General features: G+C 37.2%; 1 protein-coding gene across 1 annotated transcript in view; it reads left to right on the top strand.

Moving 5' to 3' along the window:
- The window catches only part of Cftr (CF transmembrane conductance regulator), a 142,080-nt gene that overhangs the window by 101,053 nt on the left and 14,864 nt on the right, over positions 1-26,163 (top strand). Inside the window, exons 18-23 of the mRNA XM_057770020.1 lie at positions 876-955; positions 2,939-3,089; positions 3,643-3,870; positions 6,647-6,747; positions 17,737-17,988; positions 24,511-24,666. Coding sequence (XP_057626003.1) covers positions 876-955; positions 2,939-3,089; positions 3,643-3,870; positions 6,647-6,747; positions 17,737-17,988; positions 24,511-24,666 — 968 coding nt within the window. The remainder of the gene's footprint in view (positions 1-875; positions 956-2,938; positions 3,090-3,642; positions 3,871-6,646; positions 6,748-17,736; positions 17,989-24,510; positions 24,667-26,163) is intronic.

Raw genomic sequence — 26,163 nt, 5'->3', positions numbered from 1 at the left:
AATAGACACACTTACTGAAAGAGTATTTGAATAGAGGAACCTAGGTTAGTTAAGGACAAATTAAGGAAAAGTATTAAATATTTTAAATATTAAACAAGGAATTTTGGACTTCATCATGCTGCTAATAGTGAATGATAAGGTTAGCTATTACAATGTTGTCATAGTATTATGTTACACTTCATTAAATTGTTTGTTTAGCTCTTTTTTAGACAATGAATTGAATTTTTCAAGGACAAGGAGAGTGAGTTAATTACCTCTGTTATCTCTGTAGCCAGCTTTGTCTCAGGCGTGTAGTAGACATAGGATTTTTTAGTTCATTGAGGCAACAGATAATCAAGACTTTGATGTGTGAGTCTGAAATTGAGAATACAGGTTGAAGCTTAGACTGTCAGTGAAGAAGATAGATAAATAAAAAGGAATCTCGTCTGCGATTTACTAAATAAAGGAGACAGCTATGGCTTCTGGAGAGTTGCATGTGGAGGGCATAGACTTCAGATGGAAGGGTGTGTATGCCCTGTGTCTTGGAGATGAACGTAAAAAGAGGATGAGAACACATCCATTAAAGAACCTTGAAGCTCAAAGCAGCAGAAGTGAGGTTTGGGTGGTAGGATTACCAACCATACCTAACCTTAATTATAAAATAACCTGATTAACGACATTGGCTTGAGCTGACTCATAGAGGGTTCTGTGTTTTATAAAAGTTCAAAGTAGAAGACAATAACTTGAATACATAATTAGAATTTTGAGCAATGCTAATATTTGCTAAGTCCTTGATTTTATGATTAGATGATAATTCTTATTCTAAACTCTTTTGAAATACATTGGTGTCCTTTTAAAAGTAATTGCTTTTTTGAAAATTTTTATTTGTATCACAGGTGGGATTATTAACAGATTCTCCAAAGATGTAGCAATTTTGGATGACTTCCTGCCTCTTACAATATTTGACTTCATCCAGGTTTGTACAGAATAACCATTATGAAGGGTTTTTTTATTTGCCATAAAATTTTCTCAGTAGTTTCAAAAAGAAGCATGTACATTTTTGCTTATTTTTCCTATAATAGTTGAAGTCCTGATTAATGACTTAAAGTTTTATGGAGAACAGTCTTCAAAAGTCAGAACTTTAACCAGCTCTGTAAGTAGTTGGATCTGTTTATTCCTGTCAGGCTCTCCTTTAGATGGGAGTCTATCTAGCTGGATGGCCATAAAATCTGCTTGATACCATCCTCCATATCCTAGGTCCCACACTGAAATGGATGAGTCTCTGGATAGACTCCACTCCACTCCAGCCTTACCCATGAGCAATACAAATTTGGTAGTGTCCCACAAAATGAGACTTACTGGAGGGAAAGAAAATGGCTTGTTGAAAACATGAAGGAAAAGAAATGTTCAGAGTCTGTGAGGGCTTGCCCTCAGGGACTAGACCTCCCACGTAGCTGGGCTATGAGGCTGACTCTCCCTCCAGTCAGTTAATGAAAGTTACCTCGAGCCACATTAGGACTCCAAGGTCACAGGACCTAGGGCAGTTGTAAGCTGATACCCTTGCCTGCTGATCCAGACACAGCCTGAAGACTTCCTGATGCTTCAGGAGCAAATGTGCTTGAAGAGATAGTTGGAACGCAACACTGCCCTTATTGGGATGACTCATTCTTATAACTTGTCCCCTTCTCTTCTCTCCAAAATAATACTATATTGAAAGAACTTGAATAAAAATATAGGGACTCTCACCCTCATGTGTATACACAAGCAACATCAGCACACAGAAAAACCAGCTGTTGGTTTACCTCCTCTGAAATGATGGACATAATCAAATACACTGTTCTAGGTGAACTGTGTTTTGGATTTCCTTCATTGCTGTGTGTAAAGATATAACTTAGCAGTAGCAGCACCTGTTGGAATTTTTTAACCCATGTTTTGATTCAGGTGCTCAAAAGTGTGATTTTGTGTGTCTTTAATACTGGCCATTAGTTTCACATTCCAGGAAAGTAAATCATAGGTGCATAATATGAGTATACTAATAAAATACAACACAGTGGAATATAATATAATTAGATACTCACTGGACTGTGGACATATATCTGGGTTTGTATGCTAAAGTATTAAAAATGGTACTGAGTGATAAATATTTTTTTATTTTGATGGTCTACTGAGTATCTTCTGTCAATTTAAAGTTCACCTCAGAAATCTGGGAGACATAATTTTCAAATATTTATCTTACATATTGAAGACTTTACATTTATTATGGCCTTCAAGTCCCATGCAGCTTGAACAGTTTGAGCTCAAGTCATAGAGCTGCTAGGGCTTTGTGAAGCAGCAGACAACTGTCAGGTTTCCCTAGGTCTAAGATCCACCCTCAGCGTTCCCCGACAGGGCACCAGCTGGGAAGCCCATGGGAACCAGTGAAGCAGCGGCTCACTCACTGGCTTAGGGAAGTTGCACCAGGTTGTTTTAAAAATGATTGTTTATGGTTTGCATATTCAAATTAGCTATTGTGAAATAAATATTAGGAGACGTCTAACTTTTAAAAATAACGTGGGCTTGATGTCATGTAGACTGTCCATCTGATAAACACATACAAGTATTGCCAACAGCATTCTAATTATCTTGGGAGGTAACATAGAGAGATGCCTTGTGGTTGGTAGGCAAAACTCATTTTGACAGTATGGATAGAAAAATAATGCTTAATTTCCTCCAATTAAATAATTGGAATATCTCCAATTATTACAATACAAGTAGGTGAGTTTTGAGAAGGGAGTAAACCATTTTAAAAACTGTTTCCATGAAACCAGGAGAAACTGGCTTTGAGATAGCATTGTCCAGGAAAATACCTGATTCCTTCTTCAGAATGGAACAGGTAAAGGAACATGTGTAGATATGTTACCAGTACCCCACTTTAAAAAGGGACATTTCACTCACCGCCATGCTTTCTTTGACCCCACAGTTGCTGTTCATTGTGATCGGAGCTATAACAGTCGTTTCGATTTTACAGCCCTATATCTTCCTGGCAACCGTGCCTGGGTTAGTGGCCTTTATCTTACTGAGGGCATATTTTCTTCATACCTCCCAACAACTCAAACAACTGGAATCTGAAGGTACAGCATGGAATGGATGTGCAGGACTCCCTGGACTTAAGGCAGCCACAGGAGCTTTTTATGATTCATCTCCATTATCCTGCTTTCAAAAAAAAAAAAAAAAAGAGAAAGTTTTCTGCTTTTCTTCTCTAATATATAACAGTGGCATGTGTGGGAGTGGGGTGGGGTAGTGTGTGTGTGGAAGCGGAGGGGGAGTGGGGGGGGAGTGAGGGGTGTAGTGTGTGTGGGGATGGGGTGGGGTAGTGTGGGGGAGGAGTGGGGGGGTAATGTGTGTGTGGGAGTGCTTGCTCATGCAGGTGTCTGTGGAAACCAAAGACTCATGTCAAGAAATCATTGTCAGTTGCTTTCTGTACTAAGTTGTCACCCATAGTTGGCAGGTAAAAGGGAAGGGCCATGGATTACAAATGTAAGCTCTTGTCTCAGTGTGAGAGCCCCTCTAACCAGTGATGCTTATGGTGTTGTTTCTCCTAAGCTGATCTTTGTTAGAAACATGGTAGTGTGAGATTTTACTCTGTATTAAAGGCTCATGTTATCTCCTATGGGATATTCACAGGCAGGAGTCCAATTTTCACTCACCTTGTTACGAGCTTAAAAGGACTATGGACACTCCGTGCCTTTGGACGCCAGCCTTACTTTGAAACTCTGTTCCACAAAGCTCTAAATTTACACACTGCCAACTGGTTTATGTATCTGTCAACCTTACGCTGGTTCCAAATGAGAATAGACATGATTTTTGTCCTCTTCTTCTGTGTCGTTACCTTCGTTTCCATTTTAACAACAGGTACTGTGAACTCACTGACAAATGTGAACAAAAGATTGCTGAGCATTTAAGTAATAATTTCTGTCAATAAAATGACATATTTTTATATTAAAGCTTTAGATGCTTTAAAATAGACGTGTGGGGCTTATCAATCAATACAAGTAATTTTTTTGCATTTCTGTTGTTTTGTTTCCAAATAATTTATTTGGTTTAAATGTTTATATGATATTTTCCCTAGTTTGCTGTTTTAAAAATGATGAGATATTGATTCAGATAGCATAAATGTGATTGACAGGAAAAGTCTTTTCACAGAAGTCTTTTCATAGTAATGTTGGCAGGACTTCCAAATTAATAGATTTCTTTATGAAAAAATTATCTGAATGGAGGAAGAGGAATGCACAGGTGTGCCCATGCACACACACACGCACACATACGCACACACATACACTTCTCCTTTCACTCTTTCTGTCAATTTTCTTCTTTTAACAACTACATTTTTGTAAAATTCTTTATCTTACATGAATTTTGAATGAATAAAAATTACCATAGAAGTAAAATAATGTAGATAAAACTGCATTATTTTTCAAATACAAAGCTTCTGAAATTTAAGATTTTCGAGCAATAAGAGATATAAAGTATGTGACATAATGCATGTCACACTAAGGAAGCAAAAATCTTTATACATAAATGAGTACCTCTATTTTAAGATGTTGGAATTCTGAGTCAAAATGATATATGTTTTATATATAGCATTTTATTATGTATAAAATGTTGCATATTATTATATGTATGACAGTTCAGAGTGAATGCCACACCAATGCCAGATTTACAACATTATTTTATTATAAGAACAGTATTGCTCAACCCCAAAAGAAGCACTTTTTGACATGTTCTCATGTGGCTTCAGCATGGGTGTCACACTTGGGTAGCTGGAGGGACAAGAACAGACACGAGAGTCAGGCCTAGGTATGATTCTGGTTTTGAATGGATGCTGGCTTGTCTTCACTTCCTCCTGTGGACACTTGTTCTTTCTTGTCTTTCTCTCTCTCTCCCCCTCGCCTTCCTTCTTTCCTTTCTTTGACTCCCTCTCCCTCAGTCCTTCTCTCCCCCTCCCTCAACCCCTCAGAATTAGTTGTCTTCAACTAATTTATAAGGATCACACCCCATGATGGCTTCTCCATTCTGCCTCCTGAATTAGCAGTAGAGATCCCCTGTCTAATTATAAAGTCCTAAAGAAGACAGAAAGCCAGTTCCTTTTGGCTTTGGGCTCCTCTGCAGACACACAGCTGCTACAAGGATTGCCAGCTTCCCCATCCCTTGTTTTCTCTGTGCTTCACTGGACAGTGAAACTATGAGAAGAGTGGAAATGGGCAGGCATGTCTGTGACTCTTCAGCAGTGCAAAAGAGTACCTCAAAATAATTTTGGGTGGGGGGGCAGAGTATTGATTATTTTTATATAAGCTAATTAAAAGGGAATCAAATATGACTAAATTACATGAATTTAAACTTCTTAACAATTAATTCAAGCCAATATATCACATGCCTTTTCAGAATAGGTAAGATTATGACTGAGTCTTGGCTTACCAAGGTCAGTAATCAAAACATTTAACTATCAGCCTTGTTCAGCACCTCTGCTTGTATGAGAAGCACAGCCTAGGAACTTGGTTTTAACCTACATTAACTTATTTTAACTGAGAGACACCAGTCAACTTCTTTAATTCTCTTGTATGCCACAGACACACAGTAATACCTCTCCCATAGTACTAAGTGTGATCATTTTTGCAAAACAGCACAGTCTTGTCTGTCGTAAATTGCCAGTAACTATTGCATTGCTTGTTGTTGTAATCATTTATCTTATTTTTCTTTTTAGCCTTCAAAACAAGAAATATATAGGGGCTCTGGGTGAACTTTTAACAATTTTCAATATATTATTTCTTGCAAGGAAAGTAGTTATGGTAGACCTAAATTGGAGAAAATGTAGACATGAAAATTTTCAGAAATAATAGTATGGCTTATTTATCTCTGTGTTTAACCTTGTGATAGTTATTTGGTGGTTGATTCAAGCACTGTCAATTGGTACATGATAACCTGAATTAATAGTAATTTATAAACATCTGTCTTGGAAACTTTTATGGTCATAATTCTGAATTTTTCAAAATTTTAATTAGTTGTCATTCCTAATCCTGAAAGAAATTTACTCTAAAATATGCTAGCACTCTCCTTTTCAAGCATGTTAGTCTTTTTTCTTTTTTTAATGTAATAGGCAAACTTCTTTCTTGACGAATGGCTGGCATTATTTTTCTGACTGCCCAGTGACACACAGTCTGCTTTCTTCTGGGCACCTCTGATGAGCAGAAACAGACCCCTGCGAAGGTGCTGAGCCTGTCTACCCCTGCCTGTGCTATTCAGACGTATGCATCCCTCCTTTGGCTTTTTGTAGAGGAGCTCATTTGAACCCAGGACCCCCCCTTTTTTCTGGTGTTCAATCTAGTGGTTTTTTTTCATTGTTACATACATAATAATAGTAGAAGAGACAAATGTGTTGTCTACCCAATTCCAGCATTACCTTCAGGAGCTAACCAGCATTTAAAAGTACAACAATTTGTGAATACTCAGTCACTACTGATTTTAAAAATTAGTTGAAAGCTTATTCGGTGAGGGCATTATTGTTCCTAGGAGTCACTAGCATCAGTAATAAATTGAAATTTGAATAAAATGACATATGATGAGAGAGATACGAGTAAAGCAATTCACAGAAGAGATCACATGCACTTGTTCAACCCCTTTCCATGTCTAGGTGAAGGAGAAGGATCGACTGGTATTATTCTAACTTTAGCTATGAATATCATGAGTACTTTGCAATGGGCTGTAAACACCAGCATTGATGTGGATAGCTTGGTAAGTTACTATCTTTAATTATTTTAAAAAGTTAAGGAAAAAACAAAGAGTAGGCAATAACTTAAGGGTTCTCTCTGTGTGTTTGTGTGTGTGTGTGTGCGCGCACACACACACACACACACACATTACCAAGTTTAGGAAATAAAATGTCCAGGTAAATTGAAAGACATTCTGTATCATGCATTAAATGGTGACCTGATTTATCTTTCATCCTCATGTATTGGCACTGTGAACATTATTGCACATGTCTTCTTGCTCAGGAGCTTTCCAAAGCAAATCCTAGGAGTGGAAGGAACTGCTGGGAATTTCCCTAACACTACTAGCTGATGCCACGTTACTCCCTGGGCTGTTGTGCTGTAGTGTATACTTCATCTAAGAGAGTATGTGAATGTTTCCAGCAGAATTCGTCTTCAGACACTTTTAATATTGCCAGTTTGAGGAGTGTAAAGTAACTACTAAAATGCCAAGATATCTTAATGCCTATTTCTTATTGATCATTTGTTTTTTCTTTCTGTTATGTGCTTGTTCAAGTTGTTTGCTTACTTTTTAACTTACTTTTTAAATTGTGTTTCTCAGTTAATCTCTAGGTATTTTTGAATCCTGGGTCAGTTGTCAGTTCTATACATCAAAATGTTCCATGAACTAGTGGCTTTATTCATGGTATCTCTCGAAGAAAAGAAACATTGAATTTAATAAAGATTAATTTATTAGTCTTTTCCTTTATGGCTTATGCATTTGGTTCCTGCTTAAGAAATTCTTCTCAATGTTAGGTTTTTACATTCAGCAACTTGACACTTTTCGTACTATTCTTATTTTTTAAACATCTGATCTCAGTTGTTGTTCCTTCCTAAGCGTTTATCATTGTTCCTCTCCTTTTCACCTGACTGATGTTGTCTTGCATTTGTGTTCTTTGTGTGTCTGAAGACATGTATTGGCTTTATTGTGCCTTCTACCATAGAGAAGTGATATTTATGTGCTAAAATGGTGTCAAGGACTCAACCCTTCAGTGCCCAGGATGAGAAATGCAAGGAAGCTACACATTTCCCTATTTATATTCTAGTAAAAGATATATTTCTGTTAGACTTTAGAGTTGGCCCAAGAACTTAATCACAAATTTCTTTTTAAAAATTTTATTACATTTATTTATGTGGGTGAGGGATGTCCATGCCACCACATGAGTGCCGAGATCAAGGACAATTGACAGGGTCAGTTCCCTCTTTTCACCATGGGTCCTAGGGATCTACTCAAGTCATTAGGCTTAGCAGCAAGTGCCTTTCCCTGCTGCGCCAGCCATGTTTGCTGACCCTTCATTGGATTTTAGGCTTTAGAACTACACTCATTCATTTGCTGCTTCATTCTTGAAGGATCTAGAGTTCCCAGTTAGAAGTCATTATATAACTCCATTTGCTTATGTTTTCAGACCTACATTCATGTGATTGTAAAATTTCTATAATCAATTTTTCTCAAATCAAAAATCATAACTATATCTCAAGGGCAAAACAAAGTCTTTTAAATTCTCTTCTTATCCATGTGTATTCATAGTTAGCTGAGGTATCTTAATAATTCTTTGAAATATAGTATCCTTAGTTTTTAAGCTAGACACGTTTCTCGTGTCTTCTCCACACTTGTCCTTGATTGTATTTTTGTTTTGAGAGTTCTTATAAAGACATCTGTATCTTTTGGAAGTAGTTGAAGAATATTAAGTAAATGCTGTATTTCTGTTTACTTCCTTATATTCTTACAACGATGACTTTATAATTCAAAACCCTTGTGCATATTACCTATTTCTTTACTTTAAAGCAATCTCTTTACCTTATGTGCTCACAATTCTGTTTGTGACATTAATTTTTTGATGTAATGACATACCTAAACCTTTGATCTTGTGATACAATGTTGTCACCTACAGTGTTTACACTCAAGATATGTACAATTGAGTTACCAAACCAAATCACAGACATACAACGTATGATTTTTAGTAAGTTTATGATTTTGTGTTAGGCTTCTTTTATAGCTCTGTTGTCCACATGCAACTAGATGTGGCCTGTGAACTGCAGTGTAGACACCCCTGTTAGAATAGCTTCAACATAGGATGTCAAAACCTTTACTCAGTAAATTTCTATCCCACATGTTTAATTTCCATTAGAGACACTTTAAAGTATTTTACTTCTCCAGTGGGTATGTTGAACTTTGTACCTTATTCATTGGCATTGTATCTTTCGTAGTGTATGAAAGGACTTTTACAAGGACCTATTGTGTCTACGATATGGTATCTATCTATATTGTTATATATAGATAGATACTTTTCATAAACCATTTATGATTGCATGTCTGCAATACTGATATCCAGAACTATCAATCAACCCATCTATTATATTTTCATAATAAATTCCTTATTTATTCCCAAAGATAGCTCTTTCCTTTATTCCTGTATCATTTTTGACATCTTAATAATTCCATACCTTAAACTCTTAGCCAATGACCTTACTACATATCTCAGAGAAATAAATGACCAGAAATAATTCCCTCACTGCTCTCTACTTTCTCTTTCTTAATGTTGATATCACAATGGTAGATTATCTTTCAGTGAACATAACATATGACAGTATGAGTTCTTATACAGGCTCATAGCCCCTCTACTTGTATGCACATACCCCCGCTCTGTCCTTGCTACTATATAGAGCCCAATACTGTATAGTTCCCTGCCCTTTGTGAGCCTTGTCTAATCAGCAGATAGTCTCATTTGCTCCCCAGTTCCCACCCTGCTTCTTTGACCTGTTTACAACAAAACTTCTCAAAAGATTGCCTTTCTCTGTTCTATCTTTATTCTTTCCACAGTTTATTTCGTTTTTATCACCTACTAGAGTAACAATAAACACCATATCATGCACAAAACCACTTATTTGTCACTTGCAATTGTTGAGCGGTGTTTTCTGTGGATGAGTACTTATACTCCTTCATCTTCCTATCATCTCTTGTACCGTCATCTCCTGTATATTTTTAAACACCATCTGTATTATAGCTGTCTTCTATCTGCATTCTCTCTAGCTATTGTTATCTAACCTCATGCTTCAAAAGCTGTCTCTTGATGGATCATAGATTCATATGTTTAGTGCAAAGCTCTCTCTTGCCCTCTAAACATTTCCGACCATCTTGACATCTTCATGCATCCATAAAACACATGGCTAGATTATTTTCTAGTAGATTTGACATGCTAGGATATGAGATCCTGTACATCTCCCCCAAATACAAACAGGATCTTAAGGGATCCCTAAAATGAAAGAAAGGTTCTACTCCCTTTGTCTGGAAGCTAAATAAATAAGAGCTGGCAAGGGTGTAAAAGGTAATGCTTTAAACAGCATTATTACACCATCTGGTGACTAAGGGGTTGCTCTCACCTAATTTCTTCATTTGATAACTCATATCCTTCCAGAACTGTCTACCACAGAGGGAGCAAAAAGTGAAAAACTTAATATGTGAATGTGACTGCCTTAGTTTTCTAAGAAGACCAGCAGATAAGCATCCTGTTTCCACTAAGTGATTATCCTATTGAACTGAAATGTATGTGCCTCGTATAAGGAAGGACGCCACCAGGTTAAGGACAATGAATTTAAAAGGCTTGCATTTAGATCCCCGTTAATGATGTTCCAGAAAGTTCTTGCATTGTTGGTGCAATCTGAGAAGAGTTTTCTGTCAATACAAACTCCCTCTGTTTCTCCTTTGTCCTTTCATCACCTGTGTTTATTTTGGGTTCCACTGGAGATCAGGTGACTAATGGAGAATGAGCAATGTGAAATGTGGTGGGAGGAGAAAAAGGAAATTTTTCTTCATGGTGCTGTTACAGAATGCTCTTGTATTGAAAGCAGTTTCTGTTATAAGGATCTGACAGGGGAATTAATTTATCCTTTGTCTTTTGCCTCCTTTTAATGTTAGCTTGATTGTGGTTTGTTGTTGTTCTTACAAGTCTTTGTGGTGTATCTTTCAAGGCATATACCCGTCCACCCACAGAGAGCCTTGTATTTCATTCTGGCCCAGACACTTAAAAGTTGAGTGCCTTTAGGCAAGTCATTGTTCTCCATTTCCATAGCCTTATTTTCTTCTGTGAAGTGAAATGGTTTGGTTAGAAATTTTTTCAGGCTTCTGGCAGCTCTGACGTGCTCTCTCTTCTGAACCCATTCACATAAAAATGTCAACTCTTAGGTATATGTAGGCATTTTTCCAGATCTTACAAAAACCACACACCAACCCCATCCTAAATGCTGAAATTCATTAACTGTTACTCTGCAGTTATTACAGTTGGTCTAAAACCTTTCATTTAATGTGTTACTGCAGCCATCAAAGACAAAGTGAGCAATATTATGATATTCTCAAGCCTTGAATTAGTATATAAGAATCTTATGAGCTCCCTCAGGAATTGCTGGACTGTGCAAAAATGTGTGATAAGCTTGGAAAATGGTTAGGGCTTTGTACCTGCCACTTTAACTTCCTGGTTTAAATTTTCTCATCTGTACAATGAAAGAATGGATTAGATCCTGGGCTCTCAGCCTGGCTGAACATAAAAAAACTCTAGAATAAAGCTTCTTGAGGTTCACAAAGACCATGAACTTAGTTCTTCTGCTGGGGTCAAGGTGACAGGACCTGTAGTCTGTGTTTTGAAATGTGCCCAGGTGACTCTAATGTGTGTCTAGGCATTTGAATCACTGGATTAAGTGATTTTGAGGATTCATTTTTGCTTTGATTTTCTGAGTCATGTCACAAGGATCAGCAAACATCATCTGTTAGGAGTGAAGTAGGAAATAGTTTGCCTTGTGAACTTACGGAATTGTGACCGCAACTCACCTGACCTTTAGAGGACAAACAGCCATAGACATGTGTGTGTGTGTATGTTTTGTTTCATTTCTCTTTGATAATTTTTGTCTATTTTTATTTTACTTTGATTTTTGAGGGTGTTTGGTTTGAAAAAGAGAGAAAGGAGAGAAAATATAAAGTTGTGTGGATAGGGAGGTGGGGAGGAGGAACTGTAAGGAATTACAGGGAAAATATGGTCAAAATGTATTGTATGAAAATATGTTATTTTCATAAAAACAAATCAAAATGTCTTATCAAAATTACAGTATTTTTCCTAAACATCTAGATTTTTAAATACTATAACTTCTCCAAAGTTTGTCAGTCAGAATTCTCCTTTGTATATAGTACAGATATTTATGTAAACATCATTGACTCAGGACAAAAATGATTTGCTAATGGTTCTTCCATTTACTAATAGTTATATCCTTAGACCAGTGATCAGCAGAAGTATGGCCAGTATGCCATATCCTACTCCATATGCTTATATATTGTCTTAGCCAGCTGCTCCTGTGCATGAGGTAGATTTTAAGAAACTGATTTTTCTCCTTCCAGTGGGGTGTCAGCTGCAAATAGTTTCTTGGTTAGGAGTGAGGCATTTGTGCTCACTTCTTCTCAGTGCCGGGATTTTTGTCTGGTTTGAACATGTACAGGCCTTGTGTGTGCTGCCACAGTCTCTGAGTTTATATGTATGTCAGCTCGACTGTGTCTGGATGACACTGCTTCTTTGGAGTTGTCCACCACCTCTGGCTCTTCCGTCTTGCTAACTCCCGTTCTTATGCATCCCTCCGCTTTAAAGGGAGAGGATCTCTCCTTCTCTGCACACTGTTCAGTTGTGGATCTTTTTGTCAGTTTAATATCTACTGCCAGAAAAGGTTTCTCTGATGAGGGCTGAGTGAGGCACTAGTCTGCGGGTACAGCAATGTGTTACTGAGAGCTATTTTATTGCTGTGTTCTCTTAGATAAATAATAGCAGTAGACTTTCCTCTTGTGTATGGCCTTTCTGGTCTCAGGTGTCAGGTATGGGTTCTATCTCGTGAACTGGACTTTAACTCCAGTCAAAGTGTGGTTGGTTAGTCCGTACCACCTCTGCCACTATTGCACCAGTATATCTTGCAGGCATGTCGCTGTTGTAGTTGCAGTATTTTTAGCTAGCTGATATTGATGATTTTATTTTTGTGTGTTTTGGGTGTTTTTTCTGCATCTGTTCACCACATGCATGCCTGGTGTTTATGGAGGTCAATAGAGGGTTGGTGTTAGATTTCCTGGAATTGGGTCACAGACAGTTGTTAGCTACTTTGTGGATGTAGGGAATCAAAATCAAGGAAGGTGCTCTGGAGGGGCAGCCAGTGCTCTTTATCACTCAGACATAACTCCATTCTCCTCAAAATTTTTCTAAATTCAATTATGGCATTTTTATTTAGTATTGGCGAACATTTCAAGCATGAAAAGTAATATTCTTATTACCATGACTTTGGAGTGTTTGGTCATTGAAACATAATTTTGTTGTCCTGGCTTCTAAACAGCTAAAGTAAATAGAGCAAATATTTATATCACGTATTTCTGGATTCCTAAAAAGACTATGATGACCTCTATAATTAGCAACAAAGATGAGCAGGAAAATCTAGAGTTATTATCATATTGACAGAAATGCTTCCCTTTTAAAGTAATACTGAGAGGAAGCTATTGAATTACTTTTTGTTATTGCCTTTATCATTATTTCCTGATGCTTAGATTAGGACCTTTAGCATTATTATAAAGATAATGACATTCACTTTTATGAATCAACTTCTCCTCAAGATACTCAGTAGAAAGTTTTGACTCCTAATGAAGTTAAGTATTGTATCAACAGTTAGAAGCACACAAAGTTCAAGCAAAATTCTCACTTCATCTTGGCTACATTCCAATTTTATAGAATCATATAGAATTTATATTATATAAGTTTTTCTCTCCATAAATAAATAATAGATTCTGTGTTTTAGCACCTGACTCTCATGATATCTTTCACCTTCAGAGTATAAGAAAAAGGTGCTAATCCCTTGTCTAACTTCATTGTTATTTAACTATAGCCACAGAAAGACCTTTCCCTTCCTGGGCAGGGCTGCTCATACTACTTCCCTCATAACCCTTCTATGTATAGGAAACAGCAGCTTAGACTGGGGAGTATGTCATTGTACAGCTGTTATGATAAGTGCCAACTCTGAGTTCCTTCCCGCACTATGATGCCATGGTTCTTATGTAGCACATGAACATTCTTTTCAAAAGGATTACATGAGTTTTAAAAGTTCCATGAAAGCAAAAAGGTGAGACTAGAACTAGTCTGGTATGTTGTAACTTCTGTCTAATCCAATTGGCAATGTACATCCTCAAACTGAGAGGGTGAGCTATAAATTCCCAGGCTTCAAGATATACCTTGACATCCTCACAGTACCACCATTATCACTGAAGAGGAGAGAAAACAGTGGCTTCATTCATTAGGAACAGAGATTTAATAACTTCATGGTGTTAAACATGAGGTGATCTGAATATTCCTTTGAGTACAACAAGAAATATGGTGAACAGTTACTAAAATAGATAGAATGGGTTAATCACGAGACCAGGAGCTTCAGGTCTTCTCACTTGTGTAAACCTTTTCATAGGCCCTGGAGTTAGTCTTGGTTCTGTCGCTATGCCCAATCCCTTATACAACCAGCTGAGAAAGATGAAGATTTCGGTACAGTTTTTATTTGCCTCTTCTTTAGGCCTTTGGTGAGGCAGAGTATCCTGGCAAGAGGAATATATGGAAGAGAAGACTGCTTACCTCATGGAAGCCAGGAAGTTGTGGGTGGGGGGTAGAGAATTAGGATGGGAGATATACCCTCAATGGCAAACCCACAGGGCCCTACTTCTCCCGATTATGCTTTACCTCTCAGTATGTCTACCGTGTCCCCCGAACTCCATCATCTTGGGAACAAGACTAGCTTTGAGGGACATTTACAATCCAATTCATAACTACCAAGTGGGTTCAAGAGAGGCATAAGTTGGATCATTTTTCAGGTAGTGAGAGGGTCATTAGCATGACTAGCATGGCAGGGTAACCTCTAGTCTTCTCAGTTTAGGACACTGCTACCTCAAAGTCCTGTTTCCAGAAAGGATGGGCTCCCTCACTTTTTGGTTTAACATTAACAGCTATATATTTAATTTGATGTGTATAATTTGAATTCTTTTTCTTAAGAAAGATGTACAAAATTGCTCATGCTTTCCACAAACCTGAGATCCATTTTTATAGAGGATATGAATGTTTGACAATGAAAGCAACTGTACAATAAATATGGCTTCAGCTTTGCTATAGATAAAGTTCTTTGTTATATTGCTAAGTGGAGGAAAGAGATCTAGCCAGGTTCCAACTAGAGTTCAGCTCCTTTGGGACTTTCTGTCTCTGATCACTAATGTTCCTGTCTTGTCTAGAAGAACTGTCTCGGAGACTTTGTCCTATTGTTCTGTCATCTCTCCTATGCTGAACTATTTTTGATTTCTTCCAGGCCCCTTAGGATACTGAAGTTAGGTTACAAGACAGGACACCTGTTTAGGGTAATGTCATAGTGTTTCAGGCTTTCAAGTAGTCCTTATTGTGGGCAACCTCTTTTTGCTTCATATTATGGGGTGAGAAGGCTGTTTCCCAGCCCTCCTAAGTTCATCTTTGGCCACATCTTTGTAAAATCACTATGTCTTCAATGTTTAAGGCTAACTATTTTCATTTTATAAGATGTGAAGTCATGCTTTCTTGCCTAGACTGACACCAGAGCCTAACTCAAATGATCAGTTTCTTGGAAGCTATGAATGCCTACAGTATTATGTCTTACTTGGGCCTTGGCCTTTGAAATACAGTGTTCCTATAACTGAAAATGTCAAACTGTCACTATATCTTGACTTTGAAAAGCCAATTTTTGCAACTTGAAAGACTGTCATTGAATTCTCTCCTTTGGTTCTGATGTGACTTCTCCTTTTAGAGGCAGTCAACATGCTAACAATCCAGTGGTTCAAGGAACTGGTTAGTGACTAACCTATTCCACAACAGTTTTCCAGTAGTTATAAAATAGACAGTGCTGAAAGTGCCTACACTTGCTACTTTGTTTGACTTTGAGAAATCCTCTCAGATACATTATGGAGACCTCCCACTGTTAAGAAATAAAATATTTTTGCTTAGAGAATAGTCAGACTTGGGGCTAATTTTAAGTATCTAAATTCAGAAACAAGCTTCACACTTTCACTTTTAACATGTGACAAATATGTCTCATTTAATATTTAATGTTTGATGCTCTAGATTTGTCTTTCATAGTACATGTCACTGATGGAGAATGTAAGTTACAGTACTTCCACCAAAGAAATGTATATTACCTTTCAAAACTACCAAAATTTAGGTGTTTATTTGTATGTATTTTCTCATTCATGTCTTCATTCAAATAGTACCAAATACCGTCATTCAAATAGCTAGTATCTATTGCATGTCAGTGTGTTTCGAAAGTATGGAGTAAAATGTAATTATAATTATTTAGAGCAGACTTTTTGTTTAAAAAATGACCACCCTTAAATGTATTTAAATTCAATTCTGTGTGCATTAAATACACACATTATCTGATATTGTAGGGAAGGATTTATAAGTCATATTGTTATATTAACTTTTCTTGAGGAAATGTGAACAATCATCTTTTCACCCCCAACCAGATACTGAAGACAGATAAAACTAAGAATTTCATCAAAAAAGTGAACCATGAGTTTATAGTAAGCATGGATGACAGGTTACTTAACCATTGGTGAATGTAAAACATTTTCATTACCACAAATTTCAAATCCATCATGGATTATGACCTCATGGAAGGTGCCCTAACAAATTCTCCTCTTAACATCCCATTTCCTTTCTTCCTATACACTCTAGGGTCTCCAAAGATCACTTGCAGCTGAAAAGGGAAGGTGTTTTGATTAGGGTTTATATGATATAAAGAGACACCATGACCACAGCAACTCTTATAAAGGAAAACATTTAATTGGGGTGACTTACAGTTCCAGAGGTTTAGTCCATTGTAATCATGGCAGGACATGGTACTGTGCAGACCTACATGGTGCTGGAGAAGGAGCTGAGAGTTCTACATCTTGATCCGCATGTAACAGGAAGTGGACTGAACTAGGCATAGCTTGAGCATGTGAGACTTCAAAGCCTGCCCCCATGGTGACACACTTCCTCCAACAAGGTCACACCTCTTAGTAGTGCCACTCCCTATGAGCTTCTGGGGACCAATTACATTCAAACTGCCTTGGAGGCAAAACAAGAGGAATTGATGGTTGGAATCTAAGGAGAGGGTCTGACACTCTCCTCTCCTTCCTTCTAGAAGGTATCAAAAACTCTATCACTATTACCATAGACCTAGCTATTAGTATATATTATTCTGCTTATTTTGTCACATGGACACCAGACATAAGGATATCTCTACTCTAAGGGGATGGAATAATCATGTTATAGCAGGAAGAAGAAGCCACACTGTAAACATAGATGCATATTTAGTTGAAAATATAAACTTTTATATATAGCCACATTTTGCTAATGATGGAAATTTATTTTTAGGTGACTTATTAACGGTATAAATTTTTAACTTCTTAGCTGTGTAATGACTTATATTTGAGCATTGTGAACTCATTAAAAGTTGACTAAGCATCAGGAGCTTCCTCAGAACTGAGTTGAAATATAGAATTTGGGTAGAGTAAGAGGACTCTCTGCAGTGATTGAGAAGTGCTCTCCATCTTCTTACAGCATACTGAGTGCACAGTGTTGAACAGTACTGTCCTAATGGGGAATACTTCTCTTTGACATCATCTATGCCCTTGAGAATATTTTGGTTATTTGTGTGTGAACCGTGTAACTGAGATTTAAGCAATCACAAAAATAAACAGGTCTCTACAGAACCCAATTATCTAAGTCTTACTTGATCCTCTGGTTAAGCTTTTAATTATATCTAATTATTTCCTGTTACTTCACTGAAAACCCTGACAAATAATCAAGTGACTGGTAGCTACCATCATAATCTACAAGTTATTTTTTTAGGCCACATCAAACTAATTATGGCACTGTCTACAGTTCTCAAGCAAACAAAAATATTGTTATTTTCATTTCAGATGCGATCTGTGAGCAGAGTCTTTAAGTTTATTGATATACCAAAAGAAGAAAGTGGGTGTGCCAAGATAATGAAAGGACTACCTCATGAAGACTCCTCTAAGGTTTTAGTTATTGAGAATGAACATGTGAAGAAAACTGATATCTGGCCCTCTAGGGGCGAAATGATTGTCAAAGACCTCGCTGTGAAATATGGGGATGATGGGAATCCCATATTAGAGAACGTTTCCTTTTCAATAAGCCCTGGCCTGAGGGTGAGATTTCAACATTACTTGCTTTTTTAGTGAGTTTCAATATGTTCAGTAAGTCCCAGCAGCCATTGCAATGTTAGTAAAACCCATTACTAACATAATTATAGAGTCAGTCTTCTATATACATAGTTGAAGGTATTACTGTGGGACTTCATTATGTTTCACATGAAATTTAAATTGCAGAGTCTTGGATCTATGCAATAGGTTTATTATAAATGTGACTATGCTTGCATATGACTGTTCTTGCAAGATACGTAATTATTCAGATTTTTCCTTCTGTCGACGCCATTAAACACAGCATGTGCCGGAAATACAAACATCACTATAAATAGTAGCAACAAATAGATTAACCAGCACAGTGTGACTTTATTCATGCCTTCATTAACTTAGATGAAACTTTAAACGACTTGCTTGTGGACAATGTGTAGGTGTGCCCTAGTTCTTTGGGCCAGCCTGTTAGCCTCTGATTTTCAAGTGGTTCATTTAGAACCTGCACAGCTAGGGTGGCTGGCACATGTGCAGCTGTACTTACAGCTCCTTCCTGCTTTTCATTCCCTACTCTTGCTCTTCAGCCCTATTTTTAGTTTCAATCCTTTCCTTTCTTTTGTTCTGAGTATTTTATGATTCCAAGTCTTTCTCTTTTCTTACCATGGTAATTCTACTTTTGTGAATTTTCAGTTTTCTCTAGAGTTGACAGTTTACAATGAATCCGGGTACATTTAAAAATAAAAGCGTTATAGAATAAGTAGCATCAGTACCTTATTATCCCGATTTCTCCCTCCTTTGTTTTACATTCTCTCTATGCTTCATTTTATTATTTACATATTGTAAGTGAGCAAATACATGTTAAAATTTTTTAATGACCTTTTCTTTTAGATCCCTTAAGAATAAGAAAAGTAAGAGTTCTCGTTTCGCTGCTGCCTCATTTAATTTCTAAAGTGCTTGCTTTATTCATTTGGGTCCAAGTTTTCAATTTTTTGTAGATCTGAGCTGCTTCCTTTTCTCTGAAGAACTTCTCTTAGCATATCTTTCAAGATAAGTCTGTTGAGGCACACAGTCTGTTTGTAGCTTCTTACCTCGCCTTTACTTTTGAAAGACAGCTTCACAAACTACACAATCATACTTTGGTGGGTTTTGTTTTGCTTCTATTTCCTGATTCTTTTCCTGATTTTATGTTGACCATAAAGTTCTAACTAATTCTTACCTAATTTTTTATAAGTAGTGAATTTTTTCCTTTGGGCTTTATTCAAGATGTTTTTTTTCCATAATTTTTGTTTCAGGATGATTTCTGTGGTATGGTTCTTTTACTTTAAGCAACATTCTGCATGTTTCCTCTGTATGTGTGTTGAGTGTATGACACTAATTTCGAGGGGGTGAATCTTGGTAGCTATTGTTTGAAGTATTCCCCTCAGCCCTTTATTTCTAGCCTCCTTTTCTCCTTCTTTTGTGCCTTTGGTTTTGTATTTACATAGTATGCATGTTATATTTTTTTCTAGCTGTGTCTTGTTTCTTGGCTACCCTGTTATTTTTTTCCTGAGGCGTTTTTGATGTTGACATATCCTCAAGCTTGGGGGTTCTTCCTCAGACATGTCTAAACTACTGATGAGCTTGTCAAGGCATTCTTCTCATTGTTGGGGTAAATTATTTTGCTGTAGTTTTAGATTTTTTTTTTGATCCTGTCTTAGATTGACCCCTTTGTGCTTACTAATGATCTGTTTCTATATGCAAACACCCCATTATTAAACCCTTGTCACATTAATTATTGTTGGTTTTCACTCCCAGTCTATTACTTAGAGTCTTTGTCACATCTGACTTTCTTCTATCCTAATATTGCTTATTATTTACTTTTTTCCTTTTTAGCATATTTAGTAATTGTTTTCTTGCAAGCTAACATATATGATGTGCCTGGAAAAAGGGACTGTAATAATAATAATAGGCAGTCCGAGACTGGGTGTAGACTTCTGTAGCCCTGTGATTAAGTCTTAGTAAGTTAGAGAAGTTATGCCTTCAGCTGTAAATTCCTAAGTGCCACCAACTTGTTCACCCCTTTAGACAGTACAGACTTGTTAGAGTAGCACTAAATATTTCTATTTCCTAAAGGCAGGCTGGGTTCTGGGGAGTTTCCAGTAAGTAGACCTGATAAAGTAAGTGTCACTCAAGAGCAGGTCTGAAGTGGGAGACAATGTTCTGGCCTGTCTCAGAATGGTCACTCTCTCCTGTGGTTGCTTAAAACCTAAGGGAACTTCCTCTAGTCTTCCAGAGAGGTCACTGGAGGGTGCTGGAGATTGTTTCCCTCTTCATAGTCCTCAAAGAGCCTGGGCCATTTTTCAGTAGACTCCTGGTACTGGCTCCCTCAAGGTTTCTGCTTGCTGGTTTCTACCTGGTAAGTAGTGACTGTACCTCCTTGTCTTTCTCCCCAGTTCTAGGGGCACAGCCCTTTCCTCTGTGGTGCTACCTCTCTGACAGAAAATGTGTTGCTCAGTCTTTTTACTTAAGATGAACTGACTTGCCCAGTAGTTGTGGCATGCAGCCTTTAATCACAGCACTCGGTAGGCAGAGGCAGGTGGATCTTTGTGAGTTCAAGGCCAGCCTGGTCTACAAAGTGAGTTTCAAGACAGTAAAGGCTGTTACACAGAGACATGTTGTCTTGCAAAACCAAAAAATAAAAAAGTGTATTTCCAAGCTCCACATGAATACGAATGAATGGATGACTTAATCTAACTATTTCTTAGAACAGTTATCTCTAGATTGCCAATTCCACAACCTTGCCTTTACATTATAGTGAAGTGCTTCAAGCATATTTCTCATTTGCTGAATTGAATTAAGGAATAAATTTAAATATATTTGAATATTTTTGATATTGCATAACATTTTAGGCAAATTATTTAAAAGGCAGTTGAAAATTCAGAGTTTAAATATTAATCCTTTAATTTTTAATGAATTTAGTATTCTTAGATATGTGAAAAATTAATGTTTTGTGTAGAAAAATTATCCAATATTTGTATTTAAACACTTTGTTTATTAAAGTTACTTCAGAAGAAAATGTCCTGTTTTACGGTTTCCTAATCAAATATCTCACAAAATTTATTTTTTATTGTTTCATTTTCAACGCATGGAGACTATAACAACTACTGCAGTTTATTCCTCCCAAATCCATTTTGAGAATTGGTACATAGGTTAGTTGGTAGACTGCTTACCCTCCACCTAACACCCTGCCTTCAGTCCCCAACAACAAACATACAAACACAGAAATCCTTTTCCCTTTTTAATCTCAAACTTAAAAGCATTTGATTTTTTTAATCTAAAATTTTTGCAGCCAGATCACTTTTCTGAAGTAGATTCAAAAATCAGACTCTTCTTTCTCTCTCTCTCTCTCTCTCTCTCTCTCTCTCTCTCTCTCTCTCTCTCTCTCTCTCTCCTACAGTATTTCACCTGGGACCCCTGTATTTCCACAAAATAAAGACAGAGATTTTAATTGGGAGTTAAATCTATCTTGATAAATCTATACTTAACCAAATTCTTCAGCTAACACATTGCATATATCATAGTACTGGATAGTCCTATAATTATATATTTAATCATTCTTTTTTAGATTGTTTGTTTGTTTTTTGAGGGTTTCTCTGTAGTTTTGGAGCCTATCCTGAAACTAGCTCTTTTAGACCAGGCTGGCCTCGAACTCACAGAGATCCACCTACCTCTGCCTCCCCAGTGCTGGGATTAAAGACATGAGCCACCACTGCCAGACCAATATTTAATCATTCATAAGGGTCTATCCCTTTAGGTTCTATTTTAGTGACTTTAGCTGCTATCTCCATTTGTAATCTATTCAAAATGCTATGTGCAAAAAATGGTTCTTTAGAATATCAGTGTCCTGATCAAATCAACACACCTAAATATATGTTTGATTTGTTAAAGATTTACCTCATTCTGTCTTTATAAAATCTGGAGTGAGGCTGCTGAATCATTTAATAATTTGAGTAGCCCATGTGTCTTACTGATACTAAACTTGTCTCAGTTATAATCACCCCAGGAATCTGCATTTCATTTGACTGTCTGTCTTGGTTTTTGTAGACCACAAGGAAATGTGATAACTCCAGTGCATTTCCCTCTGCCGCCTGCTGAAGTGCAGGGCATGCAGGGCAGGTGCTCACAACACAGTGCAGCTCCTGCTTGCGCTCAGCTCAGCACTGCTTAGCTCTCTACATCATAGTTTGATTGATCTTGATCCAAAATTTCCAGAGATGAGGTGCATTGACGTTACTAAAAAGCATGGACTTAGAATATGTCTTAAGAGCTTATTTGCAGGAAGTACTCTTTCAAATAAGAAGATAATTATTATGTGACAATTATTCAACAAGACGACTTTGTTAGGGTACAAACCAATGAGGCTCCTTGCTGTTGAAAAACTGGTCAGACATAATCCATGTCCTCACTTTGATGTGAGGAAGCCAGAGCAATAGTTGGAGGGTTTGAAGCCAAAGAAAATATTTATTGATTGCCTCTCAGCCCAGTATTATCCCAACATAAGAACTGACTTCCCTGAATATTTCAGTACTCCCTTCTGGAAGAAACAAAGCATGGTCATTTACCCTACAGGGGATTTGTACTTAAGGCTCTTTCTACCAAATATCCTTTCTGTGACCTTAGATATCACCTTTATCTGTTTTTGTTCTCCTATACATCACCTGTACTGATATATTCTGATTTCTTATCTAATGGAAAAATTATGACATATGGTGAATACACACATGTTCAACACGGGCTAGTGCAGAAATGGGAATGTGCACATGGAATTCCTTAGGTTTTAAAATTAAGATTTGATCTAGTAATTGAACAAAGTTAAATAAGTCTATTACTCATTTGTGATATCAAATAAATAGATATGCTCACTCATTGACCCATCTATCTGACTGTCTTTCAGTTAATCCTAGTGTTTATTTAGCACCTTTTGTAAGCCAAGTGCACATTGGTCCACTAGTCATCCGTTCTTCCATCCATCCATTTTCCCATCCTTTCATCCTCCAGTCTCTTATCCCTCAGTCAGTCCTAGTAACTATCCATTGAGGATCTTGTGTAAGCCCACATTATCCTAGGTGGAGAAACACAAAAACAGGTAAATTATGCAGCATTTGTTGAATTTATATTTATTATATAAACATAAGAAATAGAGAAAATAATTACCAACTTCTGCATGATATTTGCTTGATAATATTTTCCCAGGAAAAAAAATTCATGAAAACTTGTAGACAGTGTAGAATCATTCATTCCATTGCTTAGGAAGGCATTATTATTGCCATTATTCTTTACTAGCTGAACATAAAGGAAGGCCTATATTATTACCAAGTTAATAATAATACACAGTAAGTTACTCTTATTATTTTCATTTATTGTGCCCGCCATGGTTTGGGTTTATAAGTTATTACCAGCCTATGACAAAATCAGTATAGAATCTGCAAATATTTAGAAATTCATTTTATAATATATTTTAAATACTAATTTGCAGTGAATTTATGTAAAGAGCACCTTTCTCAATGATACTTTCTCTCCAAGGAGGTCAAATGATAAGAAATCAAGGGGCAATGTGAACAGGATAAAAAACATCTTAAGTGCTGCAGAGATCCAGCAGGGTTTTTTTTTCCTGTGGTTGGTTAATGATCTCAGGGAACCAAGCTTATATCTGAAATCAGAACAAAGTGTGTGAGCCTTGAGGACTGCCTAGACTGCTGATCTCCTCATGTAATTGGAGGCACCCTCGATCCAATGCTATGCTCTTGTAGCCTTGGCCTTTGGATAGAGAGAGCAGTTTCTTTAATAATAGTTCCTTTTTTGCTTATTTAAGTTCCCTTCTTGCCAGTGGGGTCATATATTAGCCCTTGATTTGAATATTGCCAAAGAGCTAAACCATAGTGAAACCTCAGACCAACCTGCATTTTATAAAATATATACTTTCCTGAAAATATTTTAACATCAGGCCTGAACTTGACATTGTTGATTTCTTAGGGTTTGAATCTTTCTTCACCTTCTCAATGCTTGGTCCCAAACCCAGGGCCCTTATACATGCTAGACAGGTGTGGTTCCACTAATGAGGCGCACTCCCTCGTCTAGGGACAATAACTAAATGTTAGGCACATTTGGGGCCAGTTTTCAAGTTTGTGACCTGTCCAACAATCCATCAAGCTGTAGGCCCATGCTTTTAGCTTGTGCCCATTTGTATAGCTGGTACACATCAAGAAATGCTCTCTTCACCTTTCCTTAATGCAAACAAGGTTCTTTCCACATTTTCCTTATTAGTGGTCAGTGAAGCCAGCATCAGGAATAGGATCCCTTATGACCAGTTTCTGATTTCTGTTCCAGATTATTCCTCCCTGTATTCCTAATGATGAGAATTGGGAGTATGTAAAAGTTTTAGATGAATAGGCCACAGGAGAAACAATCCTACTGGTTTAAATTGAAGAGCATTACTGAGTGGAATACGGAGTGTGCTTTCCTTGTCTCACGAGTAATTCCGTCACGTTTGCATCTTAGGTGGGCCTCTTAGGAAGAACTGGCTCAGGGAAAAGTACTCTGTTGTCAGCATTTTTACGCTTGTTGAACATTAAAGGCGATATACAGATTGATGGTGTCTCGTGGAACTCTGTGACCTTACAAGAATGGAGGAAAGCTTTTGGAGTAATAACACAGGTGAGCACAAAAATATGTAAAATAAAAACAGTAAAAATTGACATTTTTATCATTCTTTCACATACCTAAGAAATTCTTATTACTTTGCAAAATATGTTTGGTGGGTTCTGCTATCTCTCCTGCAGTGCAAGAAAAAAATGTACCATAAGGCATAAAAACAGCTCTCAAAATTTGGAACTCTGTGTGAAGTGTACTTTTTTGAAATGTTTTGATAGGTTTTTTTTTTTTTTTCTAAAGGACAGTCTATAGTTGCGGCCTGGGGCATTGTTTTGTGATGGTTTCATAGTCCTGCTTCAGTGTTCCCAGTGAGTGATAGCTGCGCATGGGTAAATGTTTTGCAAGATACGAAAGATGCTTCTGAAATCATGAGCTCTTCGAGGCGTGACATAGTGCAATTGGATATCAAAGTACAGTGGTTGTTCTTTGGAGTTTGAATAAGAAGAGCTATGTCAGATTAATCTATAGCTTGTAAATGTCAGAGTTTGGTTTGGGTTACAGGATCTCTAAACTCACTGTTGAGTGCCATTCTATGTGTGTTACTGCACAAGCTGACGTTTTGTGTAGAAGAGAAACAATTACAGTTGCAGTCACATGACCCATATGCAAATCAAGAGATATTTTTACTGAGACTAAAGGCAGAAGACATTTGCAGTGTTTCTGTTGCTGTTTGCCCTTTTCTCCAATACTTTTCCTTTTTTTGTTCTACTAAGCATGGAACCCAGCACCTCTGTACTTTTAACAAAACTAACATGCCAGAAGCATCACCCGGAGACCAACTACAAATCTAGACCAAGAAAATGCTTGTATTCTTGATAAAAGATCTTCATAGAACATTTGCCTCTTTCAAGTGGTGAGGCACTAAATATTGTGGCTGCCAAACTGATGCTTTAAATTCATCTCTGTAGTTTGCCATTTTCCAGAAGCTCCATCCTAAATGGAGTTGTGGGAACATAATTTTTAAAAACAAAGGAGATTGTCAGATGCTCTAAAGATAAAGAACTATTGGAAAGACCAGTTTGCTAAGGTGATAGAATTAGGCGAGTAAAACTGCCAAGCACAGTGGAAGCAAGTGTGGTTGTCAGAGAAGCACTGCCATTGAGTTCCCTGATTTTAACTAGTACAGTGAAATCTTTGCCTTGTTGTTCTTGTTCACAAAGGTATACCCACTAGAAAATCCAGGCACTGAAAGGTCACTCCTCTCGTCCTTCATTGTACCTGTCATGCAATAGAAGGGCTTTGCACTCCTTGCTAGTTCTCCTTAGGAACCTACATAGACAGGACCCAGAGTACAACAGAATGGGCCAGAGTTAGAAAATTGTCTTGCCTTTCTGCTTAGTCAGTTTTCAAACTTGCCTCTATTCATTTCTGCTCTTTTATGGCACCAAGATACATAAAGTAAATGAAAAATTGTGTTTAGAAATGCTGATGAGGGCCATATAACTTTTTTGCTTGGTGTCTCAAGAGCATTTGCCAGCATGGTTAACATTTTCTCTGACA

The sequence above is a fragment of the Chionomys nivalis genome, chromosome 1 (assembly GCF_950005125.1).
Source record: "Chionomys nivalis chromosome 1, mChiNiv1.1, whole genome shotgun sequence".
NCBI classification, from domain to species: domain Eukaryota; kingdom Metazoa; phylum Chordata; class Mammalia; order Rodentia; family Cricetidae; genus Chionomys; species Chionomys nivalis.
The sequence above is the reverse complement of the archived record's forward strand: the minus strand, read 5'-3'. Positions and strand labels throughout refer to the sequence as shown.